General features: G+C 49.9%; 1 protein-coding gene across 1 annotated transcript; it reads right to left on the reverse strand.

Moving 5' to 3' along the window:
* Positions 1–1,127: 1,127 nt before the first annotated feature.
* On the reverse strand, positions 1,128–3,130 carry LOC124658058 (cinnamoyl-CoA reductase 1-like). Its single transcript, XM_047196504.1, has 6 exons — positions 3,010–3,130; positions 2,756–2,925; positions 2,128–2,313; positions 1,808–1,973; positions 1,426–1,615; positions 1,128–1,320 (listed from the first exon to the last, which is right to left on the reverse strand). The coding sequence occupies exons 1-6, from the start codon at positions 3,128–3,130 to the stop codon at positions 1,128–1,130; spliced, it is 1,026 nt and encodes a 341-aa protein (XP_047052460.1).
* Between the last annotated feature and the right edge of the window lie 15,126 nt (positions 3,131–18,256).

Here is an 18,256-nt window from a genome sequence, read left to right on the forward strand (position 1 = left end):
GATGGCCATGTTAGCTGCTAGCCCGTACGTACCACACAGAGGGGAACGTGTCAGTAGCGTATCCGACAACAGGTGCGGCAGGTGGGCACTAGATCTGGGTGCGTTGGTGTGAATGATAAGTTGATTGCCCCTGAGTTGGGTTAGCTAATGTAAGCCCAACTGGATGGGTTGTTCAGTTCTTTTTTTCTGTCTAGTTTGTTTCCTTTTTCCCTTCATTACTATTTTCTATCGACTTTCCGCATTATTTTCATTTTCCTTATAATTTTTATTTTTTAAATTATTTATTTTTTCCTGTTTTTACCAAGGAAATTTTAATATAAGATTTTTAGAAATCTTCATTCTATTTAATTTTTTTGTTCTTTGGATATAATTTTTTACTCAAAGCTAATGAAGTTTTTTGTTATCAGCTAAACCCAAAATGCAAAAAAAAATCACATATCATAAAAAAGCTGTGCATGCCTTATATAAAATTGTTCTTGACAGTCTAATAAATACCCCTTGTGCTACAAAATTATTCAAATCTAGGTTTTTCCTAAGTCAAACTTCATTAGCTTTGACCGGATTTATAGGAATATGTGTCAATATCTACAACTTCTAATAAATTATATTATAAAATATATTATATTATAAATCTTATCTAATAAATTAAATTAGTATTCTAGATGTTGATTTTTTTATTTATAAATTTACTCAAATTTAAAAGTAGTTTAAGTTAAGACAATTAAACCTTGAGCTACAGCTATTTTGGAATGGAGGGAGTATTCACCTTGTTTGAAAGAAAATATTTTATTTCTTCAAGAACACTGTGACTTTGACCTAAGAGTCCCTTATACTTCACACAATCAAGGGGTAACGTGGGCTTATATGTCTTTAACTTTAAACCAAACATAACATACACTGTTGTTCCTGACAGCATAACAAAATATTTTTGATCAAAACAACACAGGAAATACAATTTCTCATCGGAAGGTTCATTCAAAAAAAAATCACAGACACATTTAAGCTGCACATCCATCCTGAATGGCCAGCAGATGAGTCGAGGCATGGGACCTTGCCCCCTCCTTATTCTTGTCAAACACACTCGATGTTCGAGCAAAATCAGAATCAATGGCACGGTGGTGTTCTATTCATTCCTGGACCGGCGGCATACGGTAAAAGAAAGGAAGTCGGCAAGGCTCACCATCCGAAACCTGAAGGAGGCCTGCTTTTTCATATGACTGGACACTATCTGCGAGCATCTCCTCCAGCTTCCTTGGTCTCCACCCGAGGTTCTTCAACTTATCCGAAGTCATTGCAGCTTTACAGCCCACATCAACCATCCTGCCAACCCAAGAAAATGTGGCCAAATACCTCTGTAAATGATATGCCCAACCCGATCAAACTCCAAATAGAGCTACAGCATGGCGAGGATAAGATGGCACATACTTGTCTGCATAATTGTAGTTAGGGTGCATGCCCTTCAAAGTTCGCAGCAAATCTATTATGTCCATTTGGTCTAATGAGCATATGTATCTTTCAGATGGCCCTGCCTTGTTGTATAAAAGGAGTAAGGCATCTGCAACATCGCGAACGTCTACTATGGGCCAGAAGTTGTTGTTCATTGTGTCAGGCCCTCCTGCATTCATTCAAACAAATGAAACTACAGTAAACCAGATACTCATTTTCTGAACGTTGTTGGACAGAGATAGTAGGTTCAAGGAAGCATGAAAATCTTGGCTACGTGTAATTATAAGTAGTACTGTATATAGCTTAATGATTATATCTCTTGGTGATGAATGCCAAGAAAGAAAGAACTGAGGAATGGAACCTTTAATGATGTAGAGGAGGACTTTGCTGCTGGTATTGAGCGCCACATGCTGCAACAGAGGGCCGAAGACCAGACCTGGGCAAAATGTAGTGACGTGTAGTCCATTCTTCTCTCCGTACTCCAGGGCCATCTCCTCAGCTTCGGTCTTGGCAAGAGAATACCAGTTCTGCCAAGTGCCAACACAAACAAATATATATTAGTACTGCACTTCAGCAATTATCCCTGATAGTAAAACTGAATATATTACAAGTTCTGTTCTTTTTGTCATAGGTTTTATTCTGTTTGGAAACTTTCTGTATGTATTAGCCAGTGCTGCTAACCTCGTTTTCCCTGCAGAACTCCTTGTCTGACCAGCAGCTCTCATCTTTGATTTTATCTTCAGGCCAATCCGGGTTAAAGCAAAGAGAGGCAGCGGACGAGACCAGAACAAGCTTCTTAATATTGGTAGCTGAGCAAGCCTTGAGCACATTCGAGGTGCCCTTGACAGTCGGATCCATCATCTCTTTCTGCACAACAGTGCAAGTCTATCAGTAACAGGAGAAGGTTTTTAGAGATTCTAGAAAGTTGTTCTATGTAAGTTTGCACATGTAGGATATGAAAGAAGAAAAAAGTGCTACTTATTTTTGTAGAAGCAAAACAAAAAGTTCAGTTCTTGCATAAAATGCATCTTGACATCAGTCAGACAGTCTAGTACCCCTCATAATTCAACCATGAGGTCAATATATCCCCAGTTATTTCAGATCGTTTTTTTTACTATTTTGATAAAGGTCATTTCAGATTTGCTTGAGCAAGGAGTAGTGGAGTACACGCCTACTCCGCTACTCGCTCTATTCGGAAGTTATAGAGCTAGCTCTGACTCTCACATAACTATAGTCTGACAAAAGAGAACTACTCCAGGACTCTGGATCAGCTATGTGTATCAGCCTCAAGCAAACATAGTACACTTGCCTCGGGATCAACCATCTTTTGCTCGGGCACTGGAGTGGCGACATGGAAGACGCCGTCGCAGCCGGCGAACGCGGCCACCACCGTTTCGTAGTCGAGCATGTCTGCCTTGAAGATCCGCAGGTTATCCGGGGCTCCGTCCAGCTGTGCCAGGCACGCATTCTTGGGGTCACCTGGAAGATGAACAATATGCAGAAACTATTAACCGGGAACTGGGTCTTCAGTGCAAGAGGTAGGAGTTAGTGGTGGTTGCATACGCGGGTCGCGGACGGTGGCGTGGACGGCGTAGCCGCGGGAGAGGAGCAGCTTGACGAGCCAGGAGGCGATGTAGCTGCCGCCTCCGGTGACACACACGCGCGGCGGCAGCGGCGAATCCATCTCCGGTTGCTCTGTTTGGGGGTGGGAAATGAGGGAAAGGAAGGCGAGTGATCAGTGAGGCAAAGCTTGCACCTGGCAGTGATTGCTCGGTCACTCCCCCGAGTGCAGATTAAGACGATCTGCGGGTGAACGACGACGACTCCGCTGCATTACGCAACGTGATTCTCCATCGAGATGCGAGATCTTGTCGCCAAGGGAGCAAAACTAAGCTAGTCGATCAAGAAAGTATAACTAATGGCCTGCAAAATCTATCAATATTGATCTGATGATTAGAATATGTAAAGACTAGCTGGGTACTATCACTAGTGGAGAAGAGGCCTTTGGACCCAAGCAAATGACCCACTGCTGAACCAAACCGGGTCCAATGCCCCCATTGGACCCGGTTCGTTTCTGCCCAGGACGACCCCACCCGCTGGCGCCTGTCCTGTAGCGGCCTTTGGACCCGGTTTGTCACACAAACCGGGACCAAAGGGTCCACCCGCAGGGCGCGGCAGGCCGTGTCAGCCCGGGGAACCCTTTAGTCCCGGTTTGTATGACAAACCGGGTCCAAAGGCCCCCTCCGGCTATATAACCTTGCCCTTGCCCAAGTGTGAGCCACACTTAGCCATTTTTTCACTATCTTCACAAGAGGGTGTATTGCTCTCCTCTCTTCTTCACATGCATAAGAGGTGTTTGATGAAATGCTTAAGAGGGTTTGCCACTTGAGTTTACACAAATCAAGCCACACTTAACTTGTTTTTTTCTTCTTCATCGAGGTTAACAACTTTATCCTTTTCATCTGCAATTGATAAAATGCATGTGTATATATACATCGTGATGTTCTGTAATGGTTTTGATCAGCTTAATTATATCATGCAGATGAATCGGCAATGGATGTACATTGACCGACGGTTTGACGAGTTCACTGCGGGCCTGGATAATTTTATGGCCGTGGCGGAGGCAAACAAACATGGTGGCTTCATGTATTGTCCATGTGTGGACTGCAAGAATACCGTAAATTACGCTCGCTCGAGTCTCATTCACGACCACCTTCTGCGATCCGGTTTCATGCCCGAGTTACTATTGTTGGACCAAGCACGGAGAAAGAGGGGTTATGATGGAAGACAATGACGAAGAGGAAGAGGATGATGACGGTTATCCCAATTTCCCCGAATACGATGATACTGCAGAAGGCAATGAAGACAATGAAGTAGAAGATCAAGAGGCACCGGATGAGCCTGCCGATGATGATCTTGGCCGGGCCATTGCTCGATGCAAGGAGAGAATGTGAAACTGAAAAGGAAAGGTTGGCCTTCGACAAGATGATAGAAGATCACAACAAATTGTTATACCCAACTTGCGAAGATGGCCATAAAAAGCTAGGCGAGCACACTGGAATTGTTGCAATGGAAGGCGGAGAACGGTGTCACCGACTCAGGATTTGGAAAGTTGTCGACAATAATTAAGAGGAAGCTTCCAAGGGGTAACGAATTGCCCGCCGATACGTACGAAGCGAAGAAGATTGTCTCGCCCTCTAGGATTAGATGTGCAAAAGATACATGCATGCATTAATGACTGCATCCTCTACCGCGGTGAGTACGAGAATTTGGATGCATGTCCGGTGTGCACCTGCATTGCGGTATAAGATCGGACGAGATGACCCTGGTGATGTTGAGGGCGAGCGCCCCAGGAAGAGGGTTCTCGCCAAGGTTATGTGGTATGCTCCTATAATACCACGGCTGAAACGCTTGTTCGGGAATAAAGAGCACGCTAGGTTGTTGCGATGGCACAAAGAAGACCGTAAGAAAGACGTGATGTTGAGGCACCCCGCTGATGGATCCCAATGGAGAAAAATCGATAGAGAGTTCCCAAACTTTGCACAGGATGCAAGGAACTTAAGGTTTGGTCTAAGTACGGATGGCATGAATCCTTTTGGAGAGCGGAGAGCTGCAGCCATAGCACCTGGCTCGTGACTCTTTGTATATATAACCTTCCTCCTTGGTTGTGCATGAAGCGGAAGTTCATTATGATGCCGGTGCTCATACAAGGCCCGAAGCAACCCGGGAACGACATTGATGTGTACCGAAGCCATTAGTCGAAGAACTTCTATAGCTGTGGTCCCTAGCGGGTGTACGTGTGTGGGACGAGCACAAGCAGGGAGGAATTTGACCTAAGAGCGATGCTTTTCGTAACCATCAATGACTGGCCTGCTCTTGGTAACATTTCGGGACAGTCAAACAAGGGATACAATGCATGCACACACTCGTTTACATGAGCTCGAAGGTGATTATTTGGAAAAAGGTCGGAAGGTCGTGTACCGGGGCATCGTCGATTTCTTAGGATTACCCATCCCGTAAGAAAGAAAGGAAAGCATTACGACGGTGAGGCTGATCACCGGAGGAAGCCTCCCCATCGTGATGGTGTTGATATATTTGGTATGGTCAAGGATCTAGATGTAATATTTGGAAAGGGTCCCGGCGGACGGTCCGTTCCGAATGACGCTGCCGGACACGCGCCCATGTGGAAGAAGAAATCTATTTTTTGGGAGCTAGAATATTGGAAAGTCTTAGAAGTCCGCTCTTCAATCGATGTGATGCACGTGACGAAGAATCTTTGCGTGAACCTGCTAGGCTTTACGGGCGTGTACGGGAAGACAAAAGATACACCGAAGCACGGGAGGACCGGCAACGTTGGAAAGACCCCAAAAATCTGCATGAGAGAGTTAAAGGACGTCATTTATCCAGCTACGCTCTTACAAAAGCAGAGAAGGAGATATTTTTTGAATGTCTTAGCAGTATCAAGGTCCCGTCTGGCTTCTCCTCCAATATAAAGGGAATAATAAATATGGAGAAGAAAACATTCCAGAACCTGAAGTCTCATGACTGTCACGTGATAATGACACAGTTGCTTCCGATTGCATTGAGGGGGCTTCTACCGGAAAATGTTCGACTGCCCATTGTGAAGCTATGTGCATTCCTCAATGCAATTTCTCAAAAGGTAATAAACCCAGAAATTCTACCGAGGTTGCGAGAATGATGTGGTCCAATGTCTCGTTAGTTTTGAGCTGGTGTTCCCACCATCCTTCTTCAATATTATGACACATCTCCTCGTTCACCTGGTCGATGAGATTTCCATTCTCGGTCCTGTGTTTCTACACAATATGTTCCCCTTCGAGAGGTTCATGGGAGTCTTGAAGAAATATGTTCATAACCGTGCTAGGCCTGAAGGAAGCATCTCCAAGGGCTATGGAACAGAGGAGGTCATTGAATTCTCGTGTTGACTTTATTCCCGACCTTAAGCCGATTGGTGTTCCTGAATCGCGGCATGAAGGGAGACTAAGTGGAAAAGGCACGCTAGGAAGGAAATCAATGATATGTAGGGATGGGATTTCTTTGACTCAAGCACACTACACAGTTCTACAAAGTTCCACCATGGTGGCTCCGTATATCGGTGACCACAAGAACTTTCTACGCTCCCAGAACCCGGGGCAGTCGAACGATTGGATTAGACGTGAACACATGTCGACTTTCGGCGGTTGGTTGCAAAAACATCTCCTGAATAACGAAGATATTGAAGATCAGCTGTACTTGCTGGCCCAGACACCATCTTCGACCGTAGTGACTTTCCAAGGGTACGAGATAAATGGGAATACATTTTACACGATCGCCCAAGATAAAAAGAGCACCAACCAAAACAGTGGTGTCCGCTTTGATGCAATAATGAATGAAGGCCCAAATGACACATATTATGGTTACATAGAGGATATCTCGGGAACTTGAGTATGGACCTTCTTTTAAGGTCCCTTTGTTTAGGTGCAAATGGGTCAACAAAACAGGAGGCGGGGTTCGGGTAGACAAGTTGTATGGAATGACAACGAGTGGATCTCAACAATCTTGGGTATAGAGACGAACCATTCGTCCTAGCCAAGGATGTGGCCCAGGTTTTCTATGTGAAGGATATGTCTAGCAAACCAAGAAAAAGGAAACATAAGGAAACAAATACATCAAACGATGAGCCAAAGCGCCACATAGTTCTTTCCGGAAAAAGAAACATCGTGGGAGTGGAGGACAAGACAGACATGTCGGAAGATTATAATAAGTTTGATGAAATTCCACCCTTCGGAGTGAACATTGATCCAAGCATCAAGTTAAATGATGAAGATGCTCCATGGTTAAGGCCGAAGAAGATTAAATGATGAAGATGCTCCATGGCACAAATGAGTATCTCAACATGGCAATCAATTTCCCATTTATTTTTGTGTAATCATTTAACTCGTATGTAAGATATGAAAAGTGGAGATGTGGTTGGCTTTTTGTACCATATATATAGAGGAGATGTAGTCGTTCACGGGTTTGCGGGGAAAAATTCCGAGGCGCAGTTTCCGAAGATGCCGTAGGGCATGTGCACCAACAACATCTTCGAGAAACTGCGCCACGGGAGATTTCCCAACCCTTTCCCCAACACTATTAGAGGAGATGTAGTCGTTCAGGGGGCTTGCAGGAAAAAATTCCGAGGAGCAACTTCCGAAGATGCCGTAAGGCTTGTGCACCAACGACATCTTCGAGAAGTTGCGCCACGGGAGATTTCCCAACCCTTTCCCCAACACCGTTAGAGGAGATGTAGTCGTTCACGGGCTTGCAGGGAAAAATTCCGAGGCGCAGCTTCCGAAGATGCCGTAGGGCGTGTGCACCAACAACATCTTCGAGAAGCTGCGCCACGGGAGATTTTCCAATCCATGGGAATGAATCTCTGCTTGGCTTGTTGATCCGCTTGGCAAGCCGTATCGATGCTCCTTTTATAGGCACAGCGACCGCTTCTACTCGACAGGGCGTCGTGCGCTACATGCTTTATCTCATCGAGCGGTGCGTCCACCCATGCGTTCTTATCCTCGCCGACATCTTTAGTCCCGGTTGTACCCACCAGCCGGGACTAAAGGTTACCCACACGTCCTTATCCCACCGACAGTTTTGTTAGATGACAAAAAAAGGATCTTTAGTCCCGGTTGTACCCACCAGCCGGGACTAAAGGTTACCCACACGTCTTTATCCCACCGAACGGTTTTGTTAGATGACAAAAAAAGGATCTTTCGTCCCGGTTGTACCCACCAGCCGGGACTAAAGGTTACCCACACGTCTTTATCCCACCGACACTTTTGTTAGATATGACAAAAAAATGATCTTTACTCCCGGTTGTACCCACCAGCCGGGACTAAAGGTTACCCACACGTCCTTATCCCACCGACAGTTTTTGGCGCCACTGCGTTCCCGCCTATTTTTCTTCCCGCGCTTTCCACTGCTTCCCGCCTCCGTCCTCCCGCCATTTTTTCACTATATATATGTTGGCTTGGCCTCCATTTACATATCACATCTAGACTCATATCTGCAAACCTCATCACCAGGTCACATGGCTTCCATCGTATCTCTAACCCTCCGGGAGGCGGAGGCGCTTTGCGCGTCGAACTACCCTCGCCCGCCGGGCTACCGCGTCCCTACCGGCTGGTTGCTGAGCGTCGGAGGGGTACCGGTCCCTCCTGTCCCTCTAGGTGTGGCGCGCGAGATGGCCATCACGAACCACTACTACTTCGAGCTCACGCCGGAGCGGCGGAGGAATCCCCGGTGGCATCCCGACTACGGCCCGACTTGGGAGAGCTTCTTCATCAATCGGCGTGAGAGGGCGCTCGCCGAGCACGAGGACGGCGGCCCGCCTCCTTCGAACTTCAACGAGGCCGGCCGTCGGCTGTGGTGGCGCGACCGAACTCTCCAGGGCGTCATGGCCCACCGTGGCCCCCGCCTGCGCTACCCTCAGTCCCAGCCCACGCGTGCTCTCCCGCCGAGGTTTGACTACCGCGACCCCGATGCCGGCGACGATGATGACGGCGACTACGACGACTACGGTGGCGAGTACTATAGGGCCGGGCACGAGTATGACTCGAATGACTCGAACGAGTCGAATCTGGCCATGTATCTTAATTAATTTTCAGTTGAGCTAGGCACGAGTACTATAGGGCTAGGCACGAGTACTATCTGGCCATGTATCTTAATTAATTTTCAGTTGAGTTATGTACTTTAATTCCACATGTAATCTGGCGGGAAACTTTTCTCATCATCGGCGTACTGCCACAACGACTTTATTGAAAATACAATAATATAGATAAACAACTAGTCTAGTCGATCTACTCGTCGTCGGAGGTTGTCTCGGTCCAAATGTCGTCCCACCGAGGGTCGTTGTCGGCCCAAGTTGTATTCGGGTTATCGAGCTCGAACACGGCGACGGCCCGACGATGGCGCCTGTTGGACCTGCGTTGTGCCCGGAGGTCAGCGAAGAACGCGGCGGTGTTGTCGACGTCGTTGGGGAACTGCGCCCTCCACTGGCGCATCAACTCCTCGTCGTGCTCGGCGATTGCGATCCGGCGCTGCACCTGGCGGTGGCGGCGACGGTCCTCGTCGTCGACGAGGCACGGCGTCGGCGCGAGGAACTCCGCCTCCTCTAGCGATTCGACGTCTGGGAAGTTCATGTCGCACCGTGGCCGCCGAAATCGCCATGCGGCCGCGTCGTAAGCGCGCGCCGCCAGCTCCGGGGTGTTGTACGTGCCGAGGGTGAGCCGGAAGCCACCGGCACGCATCTCGGCGTAGAACCTACCGTTCGGCCGCGCTCGGACGCCACGGAAGCCGGACGAGCCGCGACGGCGCGGCGGCATCCCGGCGACGAATGAACGGAGGCGACGGCGACGTGTGGTTCCGCGCGCACGCGGCGCTTTATAGCACGGCGACGCGGCAAGTTTGGCGACAGGTGGCGCGGGAAGCGGCGGGGCGTGGCACGTGGAAGCGGCGGCGACAGGTGGCGCGGGGAAGCGGCGGGCGTGGCACGTGGAAGCGGGATCTACACGTCGCACGGCGGTGGCGGCGGGGCGAGGCACGTGGAAGCGGCGGCGACACGTGGCACGGGGAAGGGACACGTGTGGCGGTGGCGGTGGTGGGCAGTACACGGCGGTGCCGACGGTGGCCGGTACACGGCGGTGGCGGTGGTGGGCGGTACACGGCGGTGGCCCGTACATGGCGGTGACGGCGGGGCACGGGGAAGGGACACGTGTGGCGGTGGCGGTGGTGGGCAGTCGCGGTGGCTTTTTTTCATTTGAAATAAGGCGGGAATGAAAATTTTTAAAAAATTTGGCCTTTGGACCCGGTTTGTATTACAAACCGGGACTAAAAGCTATTTTTGCGCGCGCAGCGAAAACGCAGCAAAAATGGCCTTTAGTCCCGGTTTGTATTACAAACCGGGTCCAAGGGGCTTTGGACCCGGTTTGTAACACGCACCGGGTCCAAAGGGGGAGAGTATAAAGAAAGGACTTCGTCTCCGCGGCGATCAATCCCGCGGAGACGAAGCGCGCCCACGCCGCCAGGCTGCCCAACCGCCGCGCGCCCACGCCGCTGCCGCCGCCGCCGCCGCGCGCCATCGCCGCCGCCCTCCCGCCGCGCCCGCCTCCGCCGCCGCGCCATCGCCGCCGCCCTCCCGCCGCGCGCGCCCGCCTCCGCCTCCGCGCGCGCCCGCCTCCGCCTCCGCGCGCGCACGTCGGCCGCCGCCTCCGCCGCCACTCCTCCTCGCCGTCCGCCGCCACCGCGCCCGCCTCCGCCGCGCCCGCCTCCGCCTCTCCTCGCCGTCCGCCGCCATCGCCGCCGCCGACCCCGCCGGCCGCCACCGCTCCTCTCCCTCCGCCGGTAAGCCTCTCGCTCGATCCGGTTTTTTTTTTTTTTCATTTGTTAGATTATAGTGTATAGTTAGTTTGTTAGAAAAATTAGTGTAGTTAGTTTGTTAGTAAAATTTAGTGAAAAAAAATAGTGTAGTTAGTGTGTTAGAAAAATTAGTGTAGTTAGTTTGTTAGTAAAATTTAGTGAAAAAAATAGTGTAGTTAGTGTGTTACAAAAATTAGTGTAGTTAGTTTGTTAGTAAAATTAAGTGAAAAAAAAATAGTGTAGTTAGTGTGTTAGAAAAATTAGTGTTAGTAAAATTAGTTAGAGAAAAGTTAGAAAATTAGTTAGGAAAAAGTTAGAAAAGTTAGAAAATAGATTCATTTGTGTCGGCGCCGCCCCCGCGCGCCGACGACTTAGACCGTGGCGGTGCCGAGTCCGTAGCGGTGCCGCCGCGACATAGACTTAGGGTCGCGAAATAGAGAAAGAGCGAGCGAGGAGGAGCGCCGAGTCCGTGGCGGTGCCGGTACTGCCGGCGCCCCTGCCGACGCCCCCAAAACAGGGTCGTGGAACGCGGCGTTAGTACAAAAGTAGTGAAGTTTTTTATTTAGCACAATATCATGTTTTTTATTTATATTAGTATACATATATGATTTGTTTTCGTAGCTACGATGCCGCGACAGGCGGCAGCCGGCGGGCCGTGGTCCGACTCTCACCGAGGAGATGGAGCGAGATGGGGGAGGTCCGGGACCGGGCTCCGCCGGGTGGCACTCGGGAGGTCTTAGCTTCCGGGTCGCGCACCTTGGTGCGGAATCCGGGTCCCGTCGTCGACCCGGATATTCTATGGTGGAGGTCTTATGGGCCACGGTCGTTTCGGAGGGAGCCGGCCCCGCCGAGAGGAGGTAGCTCAGCGCATTGCGGCGGAGGACGAGCACGTTCGCCGTTACATGTACGCGTTAGACAACATGTATAGGACCGGATGGAGCGTTATGCGGGGATCTCATGTTAGCTATGCTCCCGTTGTTGTTCCGTGGCTTTGGGGGCACACCCGGCGCGGCTCGGGACCCGGTCGGCGCCCTCTAGGACCCGGTCTGCGCGGTTGAGTGGTTAGTGATTGATATGTATTAGGGTTAAATAAACATGAACCCGATCTATGTATGCATGTAACTGCACTATCTCGCTTTTAGCACTATATTATCGATCCTTAGTTAAGAACTACACATATGTAACTCCATTTTTTCAGTTTTCGCATTATCCTTAATTTGATCATATGATGGTTCCTATGTATAGCTTGCGGGTCGTTGTAGAAAGCATGGAGAGAGATGAAATTCAAGAAAATTTCATGGAGGAACTCATAGCAAACGGTACTCGGATGATCGCGACGACGACGTTATTCCGGATGATGGCGGTGACGATGTCACCGCAACTTATTTGAATGACTCCGGTGAGGGAGCGGAGAATATTGAGGAAGAAGATCCTAGTGGCGCCGGTGAGGAACAAGATCATCATAATGGCTCCCGAACCGTAGTTATCACCGAGGTATATAAACTAATTAAGCCGCTGTTGATCGACTAGATGCATTAACTAATTAAATTGTACCGACTATGAATTATTTCTTTTTTAGCCCTCCGGATCGAGCACTTCTTCTGTAAAGTCGAGGAAGCGAGGCCCGGCCAAAAAGTTGGATGACGGTGTTAGGCACGACATCACCCACATCGAAAATGATGGTAAACCGATTGCTCCAGAGAAAGGTGCAAAGGCATTTATAGCTCAATGCGGAGTGCTTGTTCGGGACCACGTCCCGATCACCGTTCGAGAATGGCACAAGCCGAAGGGACTAGTGCCTGTCCGCAGAGGAAGAAGGTCAAGGTCTTTATATCGATGATGTAGCCAAAAACAGCATTATGGACAAGCTCATGTCACATTTCAACATAGTACCCGAAGAGGGGGTGACGCTGAAAAGGCCAAGATGGAGCGAGGCCCTCCGCGAGTTTGGCAAGAAGAAGATGGCCGAACTATTCAAGAGCCACAAGAAAAGATTGCGCCGCCTTATCAAGATAAAGAAGACTCCGGACAATGAGAAGGTAAAAACTCACTGGGACGAATTCGTGAAGTACAGCACGGAGTCAGAAGAATTTAAGAGAAGGTCGGAAATAAATAAGGCAAATGCTGCGTTGAAGCTATATCACCAAATTCTGGGTCCAGGTGGATACGGGGCTAACCGTCCTAAGTGGCAGGCAGCCGAGGCGGAACCGACCGATAAAGGGATCAGATTAGGGACACACGGTTGGATCGAACGGTGCAAGGAGTGGTTCTACGGGATTGGGGGAACGTTGGATCCGGAAACAGGGAAGTGCATCTATAAGAAAGCTCATCCGAAGGTTCCCATTGATGCCCCGGAAAAAGCACATAGGGACGTGGAGGCGGGGTTGTTCCAGCCCGAAAGAGAGAACGATGAGCTGACACGCGCCCTTGGGAACAAAGAACACGGCGGACGAACACGAGGCACAGCAGGCTCCGTTCCGTGGAAGTATGGCTTTCTCGCGGAAAGGAAGAGATTTCCTGATAAAAGCCATGAGAGGAGGAAGGCAAGGGAAACAGACCGCTCGGCTAACTTAGAGGAGGGTATGAGCACCATGCAAGCCCAATTAAGCATGGTAACCCAAGTACTTACATCTCGGATGGCTCGGGGGCAGGCTGTAGATCCTGCACTTGCTCAATGCCATCGCCCGTCGCAATCTCAACCACACCGGAAAAGCGGCGTGGCTTCCTCTCGGCAGGTGGATAATGATGATGATGATGATGACCAGGTGGTCGAGCCTCCTCGCTACCCCCGTGGATGATCTCACGAGAGCCGTCCTTGTGAGCTGCATGTTAAAGTTTTCAACCTATCCTTCAAGGCGGCGGTCGGCATCCTCTTACCTACAAGGTCTTACCATTGCCGTTCGGTCCAAGACGACTTTCTCTGTTGTGATGGTGGATGAAGTGATGACAGCTTATGAGGGGTTGGTGCTTGAGCACCCCGCGCGGTGAAGATGGGGAAATCAAAGAACCGGGAGAAGCCCGTAGAACCACCGTGCAATGGCGGAAGGAGAACATTGTGTTTCCAGGTGAGAAGCCAACAAGCATGCCACCTCCGCCTCCTCCGCCACCCGAGTCTCCTCCGCGTGATGATTCTCCCGTGCGCGATGATGATTCCCCTATCCATGACCACGTCTGCTCCGCGTGAAAATACTCCTCCGCCTCCTCCTCCTCCTCGTCGGGAGACTCCGCCGCCTCCACTTAAGCAAAAGAGGAAGCTGTCCGCGGCACCTCCTACAGCTCCGAAGAGATCATCAACTCCAATGAGGGCACGAGACTCCGAGTTGTTACCACATGAGCAGGATCGAAGAGCAAAAGGCGTTTCTTGCAAGCTGCGCCGAAGAAGATGTTTATTCCACCGCAGACGGTGAAGCACTTTGCCGAGACGAGAATGAAGAGACCTGAGCTGAGAGCTGATTATGACCGCTCTCTTGGACAGTCCTCTAGAGCGAGTAAAGAAGCAAAAAGTCGCACGGCTTGGACAGCAGGACATTCGAGCCGCACCCCACTTCATCGTGGAGCCATATCATGATCCAGAGACGGCATCGATGATCGAACGGGCGGCTAGAGCTCGGGGAGCATCGGTTGAGTACGAAGATTACTATCCAACGGCTGAAGTGGTAAACACGTATAGATACGGAAAAGATCTCGTCAAACCTGGCGAGCTCGCGCGTCTAGGGACTCGGATGCGAAGGTTGCATGAATGGTACCGAAAGCACTGTCGAAGAAGTGAAAGCTACCTCACGGTGTATCTTAGAGATGAGCATTACTTCCGGGGAAGACGAGATAAACATTGAGATAGAAGAACTGTTTCGATTATTCAATCAAGACGCCCTCGACAAAGCTGTTATCGGTTGCTACTGCTCGTAAGTGATTTATTTGTGTAATTAAGTTTGTAGCTCATTCATTTGCACTAACAATTATCCTTATTATATTCTTTGTGTACGCTATACATTTAATTATGCGGAATGAAGAAGCTGGAATACAAAAGAGGCAAGCTCCTACCGCTGGGGTTCATAGACCCAAACACAGTTCATGAAGTTACGGCTCGACGAGTACCCCAAGGACACGAGAGGACAACATCGTAATGTTTTTAGAGAAGCAAGCGAGACAAAGAGGATATATTCTTTCCCTACAACTTCAAGTGAGTGTTATATATAACATACATTATGCTTGTGCACCTTCCACTTTATTCTCGTAATCATTGAGCTATGCTTGTGCAGTTTCCACTTTATTCTCCTAATCATTGATCTTCACCTTGGAGTCGTAAACGTCATGGACTCGAAACGTAAAGAATATGCGGAATGGGCGGACATGGCTGCCATCCTCCGGAGGTAGTTTCAATCAATTTCGTATTGGCATCTTCATCCGCTCTAATTCGAAGATATCATCAACTAATCAATTACTCATTTACTCATTATTTTTTGCCGAGCGGGGCTTGGAAACGGTTCATCAATACTGTTCCGGGTAAATGGAAACCGGAGCTTACATTTAGAGATTACCCTGTAAGTAGTACTATATATATAGCTATGTCCGTGAAACTTTATATATGATATTTACTTTCAATACGATGCTTGATTATTAGTTTGATCGAACTATTTTTTCGTAAAGTGTATGAGGCGAGAACAAGGGAATAACTTATGTGGATACTACGTCCGCACCTTCATGCGTGACATGTCCTGTCCCAAGGGTGGGGATGCCCAAATACACCACACTCGTGTACGATAACAAATTTTCACAATTAATCTTAATTAGTACCATCTATTGTATTGAGTTCCATTCATATATTGATCTCCTTTTTTAAATATAGATGACACGCCTGCGGGACACTCTCATAACAGACGGATCAAATAAAAGCAATTCAAGAGGAAATCGCGGGATTCTTTATTACCGAGGTCCTTACCCCAGGTGGAGAGCACTATCGGAAGATCGTGACGGCGGAGGATGTTCGTCGAGGACGTGTTGTATTGTAAATATGCATGCATTACACGTGTCATCGTGTTGACGATGTCGTGTACCGTTGACGATGTCTATATATATTCATGACGATTTTCTCGTGGTTTCTTGAATGATATATATATGCATTGCTGAAACTTCTGCCGCGGCAAGGGAAACAGACTGTTTCTGCCGCGGCGAGAAACGCCAGTACAGCCCAAATCCGTGCCGCGGCGGAGAAATAGCAATTCTCTGCCGCGGCGGAGAAACATAGGCCCGGTTCGTACCACGAACCGGGACCAAGCCCTTCCGGCGCGAGCTCCCTGGTCGCACCACGTGTTGAGGCCTTTAGGCCCGGTTTATCTTTGAACCGGGACTAAAGGGTACCCCCTTTAGTCCCGCCTAGTTGGTCCCGGTTCGGGAACCGGGTCTAAAGGCCCAAATGGACCGGGCCTATTGCCCCGTTTTCCACTAGTGTATACAATCCATTTCGGCAGTTTCCGAGTAGAGGGAGAGGAGAGGAGAGGAAATCGGTTAGGTCAACACCCAACACCCAACCCAGGCGATCTGGCGATTCTCAGGCGATCTCGCCCCACCACCGTCGCCGCCGCCTCTCTTCCCACCCCGAGCGCCCGCCGTTGCTGGTACTCTCCGGTGCGTACGGCGGAGGGGCATGTCCTCCCGAAAGTGGACGGCGGGTTTCCCGTCGTTTGCCGAGGAGGTTCGGCTGGGCGAGGAGAGAAGGCGGAGGGAGCAGGGCGGCGGTGATGGCGGAGGAGCGTCGGCGGGCTCTTCGAGGCGAAAGCCGTTGATCCTTCGGATCAGCCTAGCCTCGGAATGGGCGATCGAGCGGATGGAGAAGGGGTGGCGGCCGCAAATCTCGGGACGAGGGCTCGAGGAGCAAGTGGCTGCGGCGGCTGGCGATGGTCCAAATGAAGGATCCCGAAGACCCGAGGCGTCTCATGGCGGAGCAAGGGTTGGAGGATCTGGAGAAGTGGACGCCGTGATGCTCTCTCTTCGCGGCTCACCTCAGAGGCCTACTCCAGCTCGAGTGGGTGGTGGAGGTGATGTAGGTGCGAGGCCTGTTGGCTGTGAAGGTCAGCGGCGGAGGCTTGATCGGATCCGGAGAGGTGACCCGTCGCCGACGAGGTGCTCTTCGCCGGTGAGGATTGGGGGATCTGGCTCCAGTGTTCCGAGGCGGGACCCGCTTCGAAATCGAGCTGCTCTGACCGATGCTCGGGACCGTCGATGGATTCCACCTGGGCGAAATCCAACCGTTGGTGGTTTTGGGGGGATGACGGGTTCTGGAATGCCGTCTTCCAGGATGGATAAAAGGGATTCGGCGGCGGCTTCAGACCAGAATCTCCTGACCAAGTCTAGGGTTCCTCCTGCCTCCCGGACCCTCGTCTGGGTCAGGAAGGATCTAGTTCAATCAAAATCGTTCACACCTTCTGATTGCTACCCGGCTAGATCTGGTTTTCTTCCTAAGCCGACAGTGATCAAGTTTGCTGATCTGTGGGGGGCGGTTGAAGGAAGGAGATCCTTCGTTGAGATCGTCAAGATGGCTGGTGGTGGTCGAGGATTAGGGAGGGCGGGAGGTGTCGTTGGTGGACGTGGTGCTGGTGGTCGTGTCCCTCCAACGACAGCGGCGACGTCGAGTGCACCGGCGATTCCTCTCAGCGGCGTCCACGATCTGGTCCCAGTCAAGTCTGAATTCCAGCAACCTATGTTGCAGCAGATGGGGGGGAATGGTCAAGGTATGTATCCGTTGATGAATCCCAATATGTGGAACATGCAGTTGGCGCAATGGCCGCAGTTCTTTGGTAACCAACAAATTCCCCGCTTTGGTTTCAATCCTATGTTGATGATGCCGCAAGGAGTTGCTTCTACTCGCCACAATCAAATAGCCGGGAAGCGAGTGCTAGCCAATTGCCTTTACGACGACAAAACTCCGGTAGCAACAAAAACAAGAAGAAAAGTCCGAAGGGTACCGCTTCGATGGTTCTAAGAATAGTGGTGATAGAAGTGGCAGCAACTTGCAGATGAATCTTGTCTCTGGGCCTGGACCTACTTTGGATCCTAAATTCAAGAATGTGACTTGTTACAACTGTGGTGAGCTGGGTCATTATGTTGGATTATGTTCCAGGATCAAGAGGTGCTTCATCTGTAGCAAAACTGGGCACCATATGGACAATTGTCTGATGTGGTATTCCCTACTTCCTACTGCTCAGTACTGGGGGAGTGCCAATCCTGGATTGGGTTTCTTCCATGTGGAGGTGGAGGGACCGAAGTCTGTTCGGTGGCTAAACATGGATAATGTTGGTGTGGTGGTTGTCAAAGATGGGGAGATCTCTGCTGAGGAACTAGAGAAATGCTTCAATGATATGTGGAAGGTCAAGCTGATACTTGGCAGATTAGACGAGCTTGGGCCTAAAAAATTCTTGGT

This window comes from Lolium rigidum, chromosome 5, assembly GCF_022539505.1.
Source record: "Lolium rigidum isolate FL_2022 chromosome 5, APGP_CSIRO_Lrig_0.1, whole genome shotgun sequence".
NCBI classification, from domain to species: Eukaryota; Viridiplantae; Streptophyta; class Magnoliopsida; order Poales; family Poaceae; genus Lolium; species Lolium rigidum.

Coding starts and splice junctions, on each gene's coding strand:
- LOC124658058 (XM_047196504.1), bottom strand. CDS start 3,130: ATGGATTCGCCGCTGCCGCCGCGCGTGTGTGTCACCGGAGGCGGCAGC. Junction 2,926..3,009: donor CGCCACCGTCCGCGACCCGC/GTATGCAACCAC, acceptor TTCATCTTCCAG/GTGACCCCAAGAATGCGTGC. Junction 1,974..2,127: donor AGTTCTGCAGGGAAAACGAG/GTTAGCAGCACT, acceptor GGCACTTGGCAG/AACTGGTATTCTCTTGCCAA.